This window comes from Nerophis ophidion, linkage group LG19, assembly GCF_033978795.1.
Source record: "Nerophis ophidion isolate RoL-2023_Sa linkage group LG19, RoL_Noph_v1.0, whole genome shotgun sequence".
In the NCBI taxonomy this organism is placed as follows: Eukaryota; Metazoa; Chordata; class Actinopteri; order Syngnathiformes; family Syngnathidae; genus Nerophis; species Nerophis ophidion.
Genome location: NC_084629.1, coordinates 14,109,763 through 14,126,501, shown reverse-complemented (window position 1 = coordinate 14,126,501; position 16,739 = coordinate 14,109,763). Strand labels below are relative to the sequence as shown.

Sequence of the window (16,739 nt, the reverse complement as noted above, 5' to 3'; positions counted from 1 at the left end):
TGCAGCACTGTGTTTAGATGCTCTGCACTGGATTTTTGGTGAACTTTTTCCTGTGTATGAGGAGGGGGCTTGGAGCGGGGGGAGTGCAGTGTGCATGCGGGGGTACAAAAAGCGGCAAAGCGGCCCAGTTTTACGAGTTAGCAAGCATTTATGGCCACTTATTGCATGTCCAGGCACAGACAGACATGGATTTTAATGAGGTCAGGTTGACTTTTCTTTCCCCAGCCTGGACTTCAAAGGCGTGCAAGCTGTAGGGAATCACACAAGCTGAAACATGAACACATTTGCACATCCACTCTCATGAATGTTTCTTAATGGGAACATTTTGCCAGCTCCATGCAACAAAAGTGCCCCCTGTTTATTCGTGTTAATGGAAAGTTTCTTTCACAGGGGTGTGTTTGTTTGTCCTTTTTGGCCCACTGCATGTTTTCTTTATTACTACGAATGTGTGTATGTTGAATGCCAGAATGATTTGTTAATAACTCTGACATGTCTACTACTAAAGCCAACAAAATGATGACTTTGGTTGTATTTATGCTGGCAAAAAAGTTCAATTTTCAATTTGGTTAAAGTTAAAGTATCACTGATGAAATTACCCTCTGCATTTGACCCATCCCCTTGTTCCACCCGCTGGGAGGTGAGGGGAGCAGTGAGCAGCAGCGGTAGCCGCGCTCGGGAATCATTTTGGGGGTTTAACCCCCCAATTCCAACCTTGATGCTGAATGCCAAGCAGGGAGGTAATGGGTCCCATTTTTATAGTCTTTCGTATGACTCGGCCGGGGTTTGAACTCACGACCTACTGATCTCAGGGTGGACACTCTAACCACAATGCCACTGAGCAGGGTGGTGAAAAAGTATTTAGGATAGAGAAGTTTAATTTATTTTTAAACAATTTAGTCATGATTCCCTCATCCAAGATTGGAAATGGTAATGTCCTGTTGGTCTTTTCCTAGACGTCTTACGCCATTCTCAATGAAGACGGATAAGCAAACTTTTTTGTCAGGGGAATTTCTTACTTTGACATTGGAGACATGACCAAATTCTCTCCCCTGTCCCAAGATGCAAATAGTAGAGTCCTGTTTGTCTTTTCCTAATGCCATTCTCCGTACAAATTAAATTACCGGTAGTATGCTAGCTAACTGTCACGACCAGAACAGGACTCTGAACACAGATGCAGGATTTAAAGACAATATATTTATTTGAACAAGAGAATGGGGTCCAAAACGGGAGGAACCAAACAGGCTATAAAAACACAACTGACCTGAGCTTAAAACTAACAAAAATATCAATAACTCAAAAAGCTCCGTCTACGGAGGGAAAAAGGGGCTATGAACGAAAAACTACTAAGTATAACAAAAGCCGCTCAAACGGAGGCAATACTAGGAAGATATTTTTACCTGATACAACTTAAAAATCAAATTACTCCCGTGGATCCAAAAAAGGTACAAGAAAACGTGGCTGCTGCTGTGGCTGTGGACAATGCTATGGCAAGAGAACGCTGGCGGTACACACACGAAGTAACGAGACACTCTGGCACAAGACAAGAGGAGGACGAGACATTTATACACATGAGGGAGTGTGACACAGGTGGACACAATCAGGCAATCAGAAGAGATATCAGACCAGTGAAACAGGAGGAAAAGCAAGTCATCTGAAACGAGAGGGAGAGTTAACCTTTCAAAATAAAACAGGAAATGATAAGACAACATGACACCAGACGAAAACCAGACAAGACTTCACCCAGATATGACCCTAACATATGGGTAAACTCAAATGTGATGTAACACACATTTTTCACTTTTGTTAGAGGAATTCATTTTGAAAGTTCGCCCTTCGAGTAACATTTGTTTCATTGAGTTTTTCCCTAGGATAAAAAAATGGCACTGTGCTTTTGTCTTATCATCATCAGTGAACCAGGAAGTAGCCTGCTAGCTAACAAACGACCAGAATAACTGTGTACTTTTTGGCTTTCCTCAAGAAAATTATTTTCTGTTTTTGGGATTTGAGTCATTATGGACTTTCCTGCCAAAAATACTAATACAGTAATAGAGTTCCGTCTGTCCAATTCTAATGCCTGGCGCCATTCTTGTGTTGTCCCGATACCAATATTTTGGTACCGGTACCAAAATGTTTTTCGATACTTTTCTAAATAAATTGAACCACAAAAATGGCATTATTGGCTTTATTTTAACGAAAACTGTTAAGGTACATTGGACATATGTTTCTTTTTGCAATCGAAGAACATATTTGGCCTTAAAAAAAATAGTGAACATACTACATAACTTGTCTTTTAGTAGTAAGTAAGCAAACAAAGGCTCCTAATTTGGCTGCTGACATATGCAGTAACATATTTCTCATTATATTAGTATGTTAAAATTTTAAGGAACAAGCTGTAAAAATGGATTATTAATCCACATCTTCATTTATTGTTAATATCTGCTTACTTTCTGTTTTACTATGTTCAAGCTACACGTCTGTTAAAATGCAATATTTACTTATTCTTCAATTGTTTGGATACTTTACATTAGTTTTGGATGAAACCACAAATTTAGGTATGGATCCAATACCAAGTAGTTACAGGATCATACATTGGTCATAATCAAAGTTATCATGTGTCCAGGGACGTATTTCCTAAGGTTATAAACATACAAATTTAAAAAAAAAGGGAAAAAACATTTAAAAAATATCGATATCATCATAGTAGGATCGACTGGATACGCTCTTTTATTTGATATCATTACAGTGGATGTCAGGTGTATATCCACCCACGGCATTTGTTTACATTAAGGAACAGTGTCATTGAGTGTGTAGTGAAACATGTTTAGCTATTCCTTGTCCTGCAGGGATGATACTTGTAAGAAACATACTTCTTTCATCACCATGAAGACCAAGATTAGTGATTTAGAAGTAGCTAAAACACAGACGACTGCGGATGGATATTAGATGCTAGCTAGCTAGCCATGTCTTAAAGGACCTCTTCCTGAGGGTGTTTCAGAGTTACAGCTTCACCTTTATCTTAAGGCTTTAGGAAAAAATGCATCCAATCTCCCTTTTCTGTCTACACAGTGTCTGCTTGTAAGTACTTCGTGATTGTGTGCTGCCGAACATGCTCTTCTGCTTGTAAAACCAGCAATGTTCCGACAGGACTACCCGCGTCATGCCTGTAAAAAAAAAAATAATTGGCAACTGGTACTTTTCAAAGAGTATAGTAGCGCTTTTGATTCATTAGTGGCACGATACTACACTAGTACCGAGGGACTGTACAACCCTACATTCTACATGAACCTAGAAATAGGCTGCTAGCTATCAAATGAACGGAACTACACAAAAAAGGCTCACACAAATATTGTTGGACACATTTTTATTTAGTTTCCTCTATTTTTCTTGTGAGTCACAATGGAAAATTTGAACACCCCAGAATGCTGATTATAGAATCCTGTCCATTTTTTTCAAAGTTCTTTACATTAGTAAACTCTTAGTAAGCTGTGAAGTCCCTCAATGCAGTATATTAGGACCTTTACTGTTTTTTGACTCGGCACTGCTGGTATCTGGCAAGGACAAGTCACAGGCGGAAAAATCCTCAGTGACGAAATCTGTGGAATCTGCACCTGGCTCACTGATAATAAGCTATCCATACACTTAGGCGAAACAGAATTCAATCTTTTTGGATCTCAAATCAAACTAAAGAAAGTCATTGACTTCACTATTAAAGTGGGTGACAATGTTATCAGCAGGAACGATGAGGTCCTCTACCGAGGCTCCACCCTAGAGGCTAACCTTTCCTGTGATAAAATGCCAACCAAGGTAATCAAAAAGGTCAACCCACAAACAAGTTTTCTGTACAGAAGCTCCTCTCCGGTCAACAAAAACACAATGAGGACCCTTACAGGAATTCTCATCCAACCCTTTTTCGATTATGCATGCACCTCTTGATTTAACATGCACCTTAAAACCCCTCAAACCAAGACAACAAACATCCTAAAACAAGCTAATCAGGCATCTTCTCAACCTTCAGTCCAGATCCCACCTCAGTCCGGCCCACTTCTCCAAAGTGGGCTAGCTCAGGATAGGGGACAGAGTCAAACAACTTTCACTAAACCTTGTATTCAAAATTTGCTACACCACCTTGATACCGATGTACATGTCAAACAACTTCCTGAATGACCGCAATGACCACAACGCTAGGGAGAGCTCCACAAACCACATCAAACCTAGATTCCGATATAAAAAGGGTCTTAATTCATTCTCCTTCTATGCTGCTCCAATATGGAATGTGCTCCCAACAGGTGTAAAAGAAAGTGCTTCTGTCTCTTTTAAACCCGCGCTGAAAGAGCACATTCAGGCGGCTCCAGATTTGACCTAACACTACCCCTCACCCCCTCCGCATCCCATTTCCGGATTGTAAATAATTGTAACTTTTTCTCATACTCTCTGAGCTTTTACTGTTCACTTCTAGCTCTAAATATCCTATAAAGTTGTGACCTACATTTGTAATATATTACAACGTTTATTAGTGTCTTTGGTTTTGATGATATTTTAGTATAATAACTATTATATGATGACTTTATTTGTGATAGTATTTTGTACCATGAATGGATTATTGCAGCCACAAGTTGAAAAACCTTTTCCGGTGTTACCATTTAGTGGTCAATTGTACGGAATATGTACTGTACTGTGTAAACTATACCGATTCAGATAATGTACTCTCTTCCCTCACAATCTACTTATAAAAGCTTCAATCAATTAATCAATCAGTCTTCATAAACCAGAATAGCCTGCTAGCTAAAAACGTGCAAACCGCTTTCTTTTCACCTGTCTCTGAGAAAGCTATTTTCCTTTTTTATCGTAATTTAAGTCATTACATTTGTAAATTGGGACAACGTTGATGTCCAATGGTGGATCAACGTTGTTGCTTGGGAAATGACAAAATTTCAAAGGTCAAATATACGTCACGACCTGGCATTGAATAGACGTTGTCAAAAAGCATGTTGCTTTAAAATTTTAATCAATCAATCAAGGTTTATTTATATAGCCCTAAGTAACGAGTGTCTTAGGGGGCTGCACAAGCCACAACGACATCCTCAGTTCAGATCCCACATCAGGGCAAGGAAAAACTCAACCCAATGGGACAATGAGAAACCTTAGAGAGGACCGCAGATGTGGGGAGCCCCCCTGTAGGGCGACCGGTGCAATGGATGTCGAGTGGGTCTAGCATAATATTATGAGAGTCCAGTCCATAGTGGATCCAACATAATAGTGAGAGTCCAGTCCATAGTGGGGCCAGCAGGAGACCATCTCGAGCGGAGACAGGTCAGCAGCGCAGTGACGTCTTCAACCTATGCGCAGGCGAGCAGTCCATTCCTGGTCCTGACTTTGGATTTAGTCTTGCATCAGTCTCCATAAACAAGGAAGTAGCCTGCTAGCTAACCTACAGAAAAACAAATATAAATTTGGCGTTTGCAGCTTTTTTCTGGGTCTTAATAGAGCTGTTTACCCCCTTCTCAGGAGGCAAATGGTAGAGTCCGTCCATAATGCGTCATGCTGAATATATTCTAAAAGTTTTTTATTGATCGGGTACATTTCTGAGGCTCAAAGACCTACAGCAGTGATTCTCAACCATTTTTCACTAAGTACGACCCCAGAAAACACTTGGCTCTACAAGTACCACCACAATGACCAATATTAGAACACTGCATAGTCGGTCTAAATATTAATGGATAAACAATGCAGAAGTTGGTTTTTTTGCAAGTATATTTAACATGTTTGGCCACTGTAACATTACACATATTTTGTAGAGTCACACTGTGTTTGAATATAGGAAATCAAAATATTGATCACTTATTTAAGTGATCATTTGGCATGCCACTCAAAGGAGCCCGCGTACCACTACAATAGTGTTGTCCCGATCTCATTATTTTGGTAACGGTACCAAAATGATTTCAATACTTTTCTAAATAAAGGGGAAAAAAAAAATTGCATTATTGGCTTTATTTTAACAAAAAATCTTGCAGTACATTAAACATGTTTCTTATTGCAAGTTAGTCCTTCAATAAAATAGTGAACATATGAGACAACTTGTCTTTTATAAGTAAGTAAGCAAACAAAGGCTCCTAATTTTGTCTGCTAACTTACGCAGTAACATATTGTGTCATTATCCATTCTATTATTTTCTCAAAATTATTAAAGGTAAATAGTAGAACATGAATTATTGATTTACTTGTTAATTTACTATTAATATCTGCTTACTTTTCAGAGGCCGAATATGATTCATTAGTATCGTGGTACTATACTAATACCGTACATCCTTACACTGCATTTTTAGAATCACTGTTTTACAGTATTTCCGTTACTGCACTAAGTAACATAAAAGAAAGTCAAAAAAAGATTGAATCTTATAATGCATTTAAAGTAAATGCCGTCTCCTCTGCCTCAGCCTGTAACTGCACATTAACATTTATAGGACGCGCTTCCACATAATGACAGTATTTGATGCAAGGCCACAGAGAAAAGCTAATTGGAAATCGCCCTCTGTAATTCCAGGTTTGCGGGGAAGACGATTCTTTCCTGACTCCTCTGCTAATAACAGTTTGAAATGTCTTTTTAACTTGTAATAGGAAGCACCCTGAAGTTAAAAATAAAAGGATGGCAATGGCAGGGTAACACGCTCATTAGCTGCGAGATGTGTCACATGCTTTCTGTGGACATATTTTGATGTGAAACATTGGCAGGCCGAGATGAGTCATTAACGCGCGGCTGCAGAGACACGTTTTTGAGCTGCTCAATCCACATCCTCGCCATCAATGCAGGCTTTGGAGCGTTCACACGTCGTCATCTGTTTCGCTTTCGTTCCAACTGTGACTGAGGAATAGCAGTCACGCTCCACTGCAGATTAGAATGCAATCAGGAAGTTTTCCGCAACTTTGTAAGCGTATTTTTTCTGTGTAAAAAGCTCCGATTTTAAATTCTATGTAGTGTAATTCGTTTTTGGCTAGTGCGACACCAAAATGTTGTATTTTTTTTATTGTTATTAGCCTCCTGATATGTGTGGCTTTCCCGCTTCTTGTATAATCTGCGCTCTTGCACAATAAAAGTCATCGCAGAGTGATGAGTTCAGGCTGTGGTGAAACGCAGTTGTTTAACTTGGCAAATGTTCCACAGTGCAGATGAAGACAAGTAGAGTTGACGCTGTTGTGAGTCTTCTCAAATGTCCTCTGATGAGACATAAACTGTTTTTGTTTGAATGATGGCCATACATAAATATTTTGGGCTTTTTTTGGGCAGTGTTTCTGCTGCTTCAGCCAAACTCCACCATAAAAGGACAATGTACTTTACAGTCATCTTTCACTACATCCCGCTTCAAATATTATGACTTCACTACATTGCAGATCAAATTTTTTATTTTTTTTAAATTTTATACACATTTTTTTGCCTAAATATAGTATTATTTTGTCTCATATATTTTACAGGGCTGTATTTGTCTTATTTTCTAGGAGGGTTGTACGGTATACCGGTATTAGTATAGTACCACGATACTAATGAATCATATGCGGTACTATACCGCCTCTGAAAAGTACCAGTCCCGTACCCCACCGTACCCCTGTCGTCGTCACGTTGTGTCATTGCTGGTTTACAAGCAGCCAAGCATGTTCAGCAGCGCACAATCACGGAGTACTTACATTCAGACACAGTGTGCAGACAGAAAAAGGATTACAGAGGCATTTTGGCTTAAAAAACTAATGATAAAGGTGAAGTTATAACACTGAAATGCCCTCGGGAAGGGGTGTTTCATGAAATGGCTAGCTAGCAGCTAACATCCAACTGCTGTCTGCAGTGTTTTAGCTACTTCTTAATCACTAATCTTGGTCTTCATGGTGAGAAATAAAGTATGTTTTTTACAAGTATCATCCCGAGGAATAGCTAAACATGCTTCAGTACACACCTTAGCTCACCGGCATCAAAATGTAAACAAACGCCATTTGTGGATCTACACCGGACATCCACTGTAATGATACCAAGTACAACAGTGTATGTAGTCCATTCTACTATGATTACATCAATATTTTGTGACTTGTCGCAAGATCTTTTTTTCCTTTTTTAAAAATTCCTATTATGTTTATAAACTCAGGAAATATGTCCCTGTACACATGAGGACTTTGAATATGACCAATGTAAGATCCTGTAACGACTTGGTATCGAATCGATACCTAAATGTGTGGTATCATCCAAAATTAATTTAAAGTGTCCAAACAACAGAAGAATAAATGATTATTACATTTTAACAGAAGTGTAGATAGAACATGTAAGTAAGCAGATATTAACAGTAAATGAACAAGTAGCTTAATAATAAATGTTCTACCACTTGTCCTTAATAATTTTGACAAAATAATAGAATGGAAAAAGACATAATATGTTACTGCATACGTCAGCAGCTAAATTAGGAGCCTTTGTTTGCTTACTTACTAATAAAAGACAAGTTGTCTAGTATGTGCACTATTTTATTTAAGGACTAAATTGCAAATAGAAACATATGTTTGATGTACCCTAAGATTTTTTGTTAAAATAAAGCCAATAATGCCATTTTTTGTGGTCAGCTTTATTTAGAAAAGTACCGAAAAGTATTAAAATAATTTTGGTACGGGCATCAAAATATTGGTGTCGGGAAAACACTATTTTCTAGTATTATGTGCTAACAACAACACGGCGGCTAACCTTGCCGCTGCTGTAGCGATTTCAAAAGATGAGACACCAAGACGTTCCAGGACTGGGATGTGATCCGGGCTTAGTGTAGATGAACTCTGTTGATGCAGTTCATCTCAGCACCACATGACATCAGTGAGCATTTGGCGTGAGTTATGTGGACTGACAATGCAGACACGCAATGCTAACAACACCGCTAATGGTCATAGCTGTAAGTGTCAAGTTGACCAAGTTATTGCAGAACACAAACATTTTTAAGGGGATTACCCAGAACGTGACAACATTTTTTTTTATCTTAGTTATCGCCAACGACCTATTTTCTTTACCCTGACTAAAATAGGATGATAACTAATCAAAACCAAATGCTTGTTGACTAAAACAATGACAAAATTGACATTTTAGTCATCGAATGAAAACGAGACAAAAATTTCCACAGAAAACAATTTCTTCTTTGCGCGGGTGGGACAATCTTTGCAATCACAGTTACATGTAAATCACAGAGGGGGATCAAATCAGAACTACTGTCTTTGTAAGACAGGGTTTTGTGTATTTTTTTACTGGGAAAATAGGACTCATAACAAAACCTCAATACAATAGTAAGTAAGTCAGTACATATTTTTTATAAAACGCTTTTCACAGATAAAATCACAAAGCGCTGTACAAAACAAAGGTGAAGTAAAACAACATCCATCCATCCATCCATTTTCTACCGCTTATTCCCTTTTGGGATTGCGGGGGGCGCTGGCGCCTATCTCAGCTACAATCGGGCGGAAGGCGGGGTACACCCTGGACAAGTCGCCACCTCATCACAGGGCCAACACACATAGACAACATTCACACTCACATTCACACACTAGGGCCAATTTAGTGTTGCCAATCAACTTATCCCCAGGTGCATGTCTTTGGAAGTGGGAGGAAGCCGGAGTACCCGGAGGGAACCCACGCATTCACGGGGAGAACATGCAAACTCCACACAGAAAGATCCCGAGCCTGGATTTGAACCCAGGACTGCAGGACCTTCGTATTGTGAGGCAGACGCACTAACCCCTCTTCCACCGTGAAGCCCAGTAGTAAAACAACAATTCAATTTAAAACAACAGGGACAACATCATAAAAAGGATACAAAGTGGATTAAAATGGTAGTTAAAAGTTGCATTAACTAAAAGCCTTACTAAAAAGAGAAGTTTTCAAATGTTTCTTAAAAGTTTCAACACAGTCAAGATCCCGGAGGGACTGGTGAAAATTGTTCCAGATTCTGGAAGCTATAGCCTGGAATGCCAGGTCTCCACAGGTTTTAAAACCAGTTTTTAGGATCTTTAGAAGACCCTGGCCTGAAGACCGGAGGCTGTGCCCTGAAGAGTAGGGGCATAGCAAGTCAGGGATGTACTGAGAGGCCCCACCATGCAACGCACGGAATGTCAGGACTAAAATTTTAAACTCAATGCGGAATTTAACTGGAAGCCATTGAAGACTGGATAAAACAATATGTATTTTAGACCTGAAAGAATAAATGGAAAAGAAGATATATGGACGCACTTTACGGTTGCTGTGCTCAACACCAACCGTTATTTGGGTCTAAATATTGTTCTAAACTTACTCCACCTCATAAACTTACAATAAAACATGCTTTTATTTCGTTAAAGTATAATTTTGCGGCCGTTATTTGGTGTACTCTGCTGCTACCTTCATGCAGTGTTGAGTGACTAGCAGGCTCTATGACAGTGGTTCTCAAATGGGGATACGTGTACCCCTGGGGTTACTTGAAGGTATGCCAAGGGGTACGTGACATTTTTTTAAAATATTCTAAAAATAGCAACAATTCAAAAATCTTTTATAAATATATTTATTGAATCAACAAATATGAATGTTATAAACTGTGAAAATAAATGCAACAATGCAATATTCAATGTTGACAGCTAAATTTTTGTGGACATGTTCCATAAATATTGATGTGAAATAATTATTTTTCTTTGGGAAGAAATGTTTAGAATTAAGTTCATGAATCCAGATGGATCTCTATTACAATCCCAAAAAAGGGCACTTTAAGTTGACGATTACTTCTATGTGTAGAAATCTTGATTTATAATTGAATCACTTGTTTATTTTTCAACAAGTTTTTAGTTATATTTATATCTTTTTTTCCAAATAGTTCAAGAAAGACCACTACAAATGAGCAATATTTTGCACTGTTATACAATTTAATAGATCAGAAACTGATGGCATAGTGCTGTATTTTACTTCTTTATCTCTTTTTTTCAACCAAAAATGCTTTGCTCTGATTAGTGGGTACTTGAATTAAAAAAATGTTCACAGGGGGTACATCACTGAAAACAGGTTGAGAACCACTGCTCTATGACACGCACCCAACGCTGCAATAAACGTTAAAATATATAATACACAGAACAACCAAAACAATAATTTATTAGCCTCATTGAGTCAAAATCGTCATTATCTTTGGACCAACAATCATGGAGAAACTGTTGCTTTTGTGTGAAGTATGTCCACTGTGGTGACTGCCTCCACTGTGCTTTGCCTGTACTGTACTTTTAGACTTAAACAAACGTTATTGATCCACTATTATCTATTATTACACACAATATTTGGTTTATTTGTATCCATTGTCTACTTCGTCCATTTGTATTTATGTTCGACTTTCTCTTCTGCTGTTATCGAAAGGCATTATTTTAGTTTTACTGAGATTCAAGAATGTTCTGTTTTTGTCAAATAATCTCTTTAACTGAAAAAAACACAGACCTTGTGTCGTGTGTTTGCCTCGCACATGAGAACGTAATTGGTGGCTCTCGAGTGTTGACGCCTAATCTTCACTTACCATACTTGTCCTCTTTCCTAATTGCGGGGAAAGCCATTAAAAGCTTTCTGCATTTCTCGCGGGTGGAACAGCCCCATGCTGCACAACAGGGCATTTTTACATGCCCAAAAACTAATGAGGAAGTGTCACAAACACACAGCATCAGCCAAAGTTGGTAGCAGTCCTTGTGGCGCCCTTCAGTCACATGACTGCATTTTGACCAATCATTGAGGAGCTCGCCTGAATCCAGGTTGGCTATACTCTCTTTATACACGACTCTGCCTCAAAAAAAGCCATAGAGAAGTTTCTCAAGTGCAAAAAATATGACTAAAGTGGTGAAGCTGTATTTTCATTTGTGCTTTAATCTTTTTGGCAGGTTATTTAAGAAACATATATTTATTGTTATTTATTATTAATTTAGTCACAAAAAATTTTTTGCACTGTATATCAACTTATTTTTCATCGGTCCCTTCTTTTGCAGAATACTTGATTTAGTATTAATTTTTGTAATCAGTTAATGATAATAATTGTGATTAACACACACTTTCATATAATTTGACAAGGATTATCCTGTTAAACTCTGAGTAGGTGTAAGAGTAAAATGACTAATTCACTGTTAATATTGGAGTGGGCCCTTCTTTATTGGAAAAGTTTGGCTCTGAGGTCAAAAAGGTTAAAAAATCCTCGTGTTAGAACACTACCCAATGTAAATATCTTAAATTGACAGAATTATATATTCTACAATCATTATTCTCCATGTATTTTTGCAAAGAAAAAAATGGTAAAATACACAATTTATTCCGGATTAAGATGTCAAGTTATTTGCTTTTTGCTTGCGTTCCTGATGGAATATGGAATGCAGAATAAGTTAAATCTATAGTGACCATATGGTGAGAAGTGTACTATATCGTGACATAATATCCATGCAGTCATTGGTCAGTCGACTTTATAGCACCACTATTCGATAGTACAACGTGTCTCCAATATTTCTTATGAGGTAAATTAATTCAAAATCAGAACTCGTCAAACATATTTCAGAGGATTGGCTGTATTTTGTGTTGCGTATGGTAATTTAAACCCAGTCATTGCTTCATTTCAACTGACAGATTCGAGCCCTTGGAGAAGTGTTAACATTTTTGGTTATTAGGCAAAATTCTTGGAAAGGTACTCACTTCAACTGGGGCATGAAAGCAGGCATGATTTGCACCTCTGTAAAGACAATTTCACGGCTAAGTAGGGAACACTTGGGTGTAATCGCTTTTCCGTATAATTTCTCCCTTCATGAAGTGCAATTTCAAGTTTTCCTTTTACCCGGTCCGTCAGCAGCTTTTCAGTGAGTGATGACATGATTGCTGTCAAGAGAGAACCTGTGTGTGTGTGTGTGTGTGTGTGTGTGTGTGTGTGTGTGTGTGTGTGTGTGCGCGCGTGCATGTTCTTGTATTTTTACCCTTCTTGAGACATCAACAAGTAAAAGTACTGTCAATATGAGGACCGGTGAACAAGTTAGGACCGAAATCATGGTCCCAATGAGGAAAACCATTGTATCTCATTTGTACCCCTGGTGGTGAAATCTTTCAAAATTAGGGCGGTCCCAAAAAGGAGGGATTTTTCAAATTGACTGTGTGTCGGATTTAAAAGTGCTCCTCCTTTGGCCAACATATATAATAACAAGTGTTTGTATGAAATTGAAATGTGTCCCCATTGGCCAAAATTTAAAAAAAAAAAAAAAAAATTTGTACATTGAGACATACTGTAATAACTTGAATTAAATAATGAAGATTACAAACCAATTACAAACAAAACATTTTTTTAAAATAATGAACTAAAAGCAGTCTTTTTCTCAATGTGTCAATTTTTTTCTTATAAAATTGGGAACAATTTCTCATATTCTTTCTGTTTCTGTAATTATTGCGATATTTTCTCGTAAAATTATTACTTTTTTATGTAAAATTTTTCCTTCTTAATGCAAAATGTATCACAATATTGCCAATTTTTTTGTTGTTCTTCTAAAATAGTGACATTTTGAGTAAAATTCAGACTCTTTTCATAATTATGCCAAGTAAAAATTCTGATTATTATAATTTTGCCGACATTTTAAAGTTTTCTTCTTAAATTGTGACTTTTGTCGAGTAAAATTACGACTCTTTTCATAAAATTTCCCAAATTTTAAGCTGTTCTTGTAAAATTGCGACTGTTGTTGAGTATAATTCCAACTTTTTTCATTATATTGCACAAATGTTCAGTTTTTCTTGTAAAGTTTTGACTTGCGTTGAGTAAAATGACGTTTTTTATTATAAGACTGCCAGAATTCAAAGTTTTTCTTGTGAACCTGTGACCTTTTTCTTTTGAAATTCCAACTCATTTTTCACAACAGGCTTTTTTTACATTTGCATAGTATGTATATGTTATTAATGTTGTAAATACAGATCTTTACATATCTAGAAAGGGTAGTCCTAGAGAGGTAGGCATTATTCGGAGGTCTCAGGAAGGTAACAAATACAAGAATGTGTGTGTGTGTTTGTGTGTGTGTGGTGTGTGTTTGTGTGTGTGTGTGTGTGTGTGTGTGTGTGTGTGTGTGTGTGTGTGTGTGTGTGTGTGTGTGTGTGTGTGTGTGTGCCACCCCAGCATGGTTAGAGAGATGTGTCAGGGTGGAAAAAAAAGCCACAATGAGAAAATATAGAGCGAGTGCTGACCCAAAGACTGACATATGAATATGAAGCTAAGAGGAGGAGCACAGGAACACACCTCCTGTGTGATTAGTGAACAGAGCAGACATTCACCACCTTAACATACCAAGGTTATGAAGTTTAACCCCCGCCTCGCTTGTTTGCACCTATTTGATTGGCTCGCTGTATGCTAGCTCTATGCTCACATGCATTCATTCACTTCTGCTACTGCACATACTGTAGGCTGCATTGAGACTACACTACAAAAGAAAACAAAGCATACAATCCCTTATTGACCCTGACTTGGAATGAAACCCTGAGACGTGGAGTGTAAATGCAGCCTATACTGTATGTCCCCTCTTAGATCAGAGGTTTTTTGAAAGTGCCATGCACGCTTTCCCTGAGGGTCACCAGAGGAGTTAACGGGGGCTGCTGCACTTTGAAAAAATAAACAGAAAACATGCATTTTCAAAGCTGTTAAGTGCAAAATGGATGTGTGTTTCCCCCAATGACAAAGCACATTAGTTAAAAAAAACAAGAACAATACAAAATTGATTTATATTTTTTGGGCCCTGTGATGAACCACAGCAGCTTTAAAAAAAAGTAAAAAGGAAAATGCATTTTGAAGTGGCGAAGTTTAGCTGCACAAGCTGAATCCCTGTTTGTTGCTACAACGAGGAGTCCCTCCAGAATTTTGCGGGCTTTTTTTGTGATTGTTGCGGCCTAAAAATGCCTTAATGCACAGCAGCTTTTTCAAAAGGCCGCGGGAAAAGTTGCACTGTTTTGAGGCTAATTTTTTTCAATACCATTGGATCAACTCGTGTTTTTGTATGGCACCACGATTGATTTTGATCGGTATAACTAATAATAGTAATATTAAGAATTCTTAGTAATTACAGAAAGAAACACTACCAAAGACCACTTTATTGTCCACAAATTGCTGACATTCTCCGTGTATGTTTTACACTTAAACCTTCGCAAGGATTGCTTGAATTTACTTGAAGTGACTCGATCGCAAAATCCTGAAGGGACTGAATGAGGTTTAGAAGTTGGAAGCAAAAAAGGTACAATTGCATGTTCAAAGCTGCTAACTTCAGCTTTGTATAACGGATCACTTTTTTGCTTCTAGAATGAGGTGCAGCAGTTTCTGCGGGAAAAATACAGCTATGCAAAATGCTTTTTTTTTTAAAGCTGCTAACTTCAGCATTTTTTGTTCCTTCAATGAAGTGCAACAGTTTGAAAAAAGAAAAATAATCTTATTTTGTTTATATCGAATAGATATTTGTTTTTGTTCCAACAATTAATTCAAATGAAAGAAAATACATATTTAAAGTTATTGACTTCAGTTATGAAAACTGATCTTTTTTTTTTGTTTCTTAAAGAGGCTCAGCTCCCAATGTAAGGCTGATAAAAAAGGCCAGCTAGCTAGGACACAAAGTTAGAGCATTTGCAAAGATTTATAGACATTTTTACCGTACTTTTCCCCTGATGCAAATAAAAAACAATTTTGTGAGAGAATAAACACTCAGTCCTTGTCCAAAGTGGATGAAAAAAAAATCATTTGAGGTTCACTCTTTCTGCATGACTTCAACCCAAATGAACTCCACTTACTCACTCTCTCTCTCGCTCTCTGGTAAGTCTGTTTCAGATGTAAAAGCAATTTTTTTTAAAAACTTGATCCTGGCGCTGTCATCCCAGGAGAGTGTATTAAAAACATTGCCTAACATCTTGGATGCTTGTCTTTTCTTCTTGCTTATTAGTTGCTCTTTTTTTTTCATTCTTTGCTTCCATTCCCAGGGTCAGGACAGCCCGCCCCCGGAGATGAGGACTGGTATTCTCATGCATTTAAAGGTGACACCATTGATAAGCCTGACATTGCAAATACTCTCCTAATCCGTACCCTCTGATGAATGCTCTTTTTTTAAATTTTTTTTTATTCCGAGTGGAAATTAGTCGAGCGTCAGCGTCTTCAGGGTTTGAGCCAGCAGGAAATAAACTGCAGATTTGGAGTCCTATTAGAAACATGTGGGCCCCTTCAACTTGGCAGGTTATGTTTTTACGCAAGTATCAAAGATATGAGTCCAATTTTGTAATCTTTGTTTTTTTCCTATTGGTTGTCTTGAGGGAGATTTCCATGCTAGGCTAGACGTTGGTTGACATGGTAACTAGTGCTACTTAAAGGCTTCACATAGGAAATCAAAGCAATCGCAGTGCAATCCAATCTTTTGGATGAGCCTGCAAGTTCCTAGTGCTGTTGATCTTTTGGGATAGTAAGCAGACTTGTGGCTTTAATGCTGGCTCCTGGCCAATGTTTGTTCTTTCATCATTGCCTACAAAAAAAAAACATGCACACACAGTACATGCTGTGCAACTATTCAAACATCAAGACGGTTATTGCTTTATATTAATTAGAAAATACAGTAAATATAACCAAGTGTGGAGCCCTGCTAGACTGTTAGAATTGTTCCTGTAGGAAATAATGGCATTATACTTTGTCTGTTCCCGAGTCAAGCTGTTATCGTAAAAATGCAATGTTTGAGCGGAAAATAAGTTCAATGGTGTTAATA

At 37.9% G+C, this 16,739-nt stretch overlaps 1 protein-coding gene across 3 annotated transcripts in view; it reads left to right on the top strand.

Annotated features, from left to right (window-relative positions):
* Nucleotides 1–16,739, top strand: part of srpx (sushi-repeat containing protein X-linked) — a 35,311-nt gene that overhangs the window by 5,525 nt on the left and 13,047 nt on the right. For 2 of the 3 annotated variants that reach the window (XR_009802915.1, XM_061879231.1), the window contains exon 3: nt 15,970–16,023. The exons of the other annotated variant lie outside the window; for it this stretch is intronic. Coding sequence is in view for 1 of the 2 variants with exons in the window: in XM_061879231.1 (XP_061735215.1) it covers nt 15,970–16,023 (54 nt within the window). In the remaining variant the exon portion in view is untranslated. The remainder of the gene's footprint in view (nt 1–15,969; nt 16,024–16,739) is intronic. 3 annotated transcript variants of the gene reach the window in all.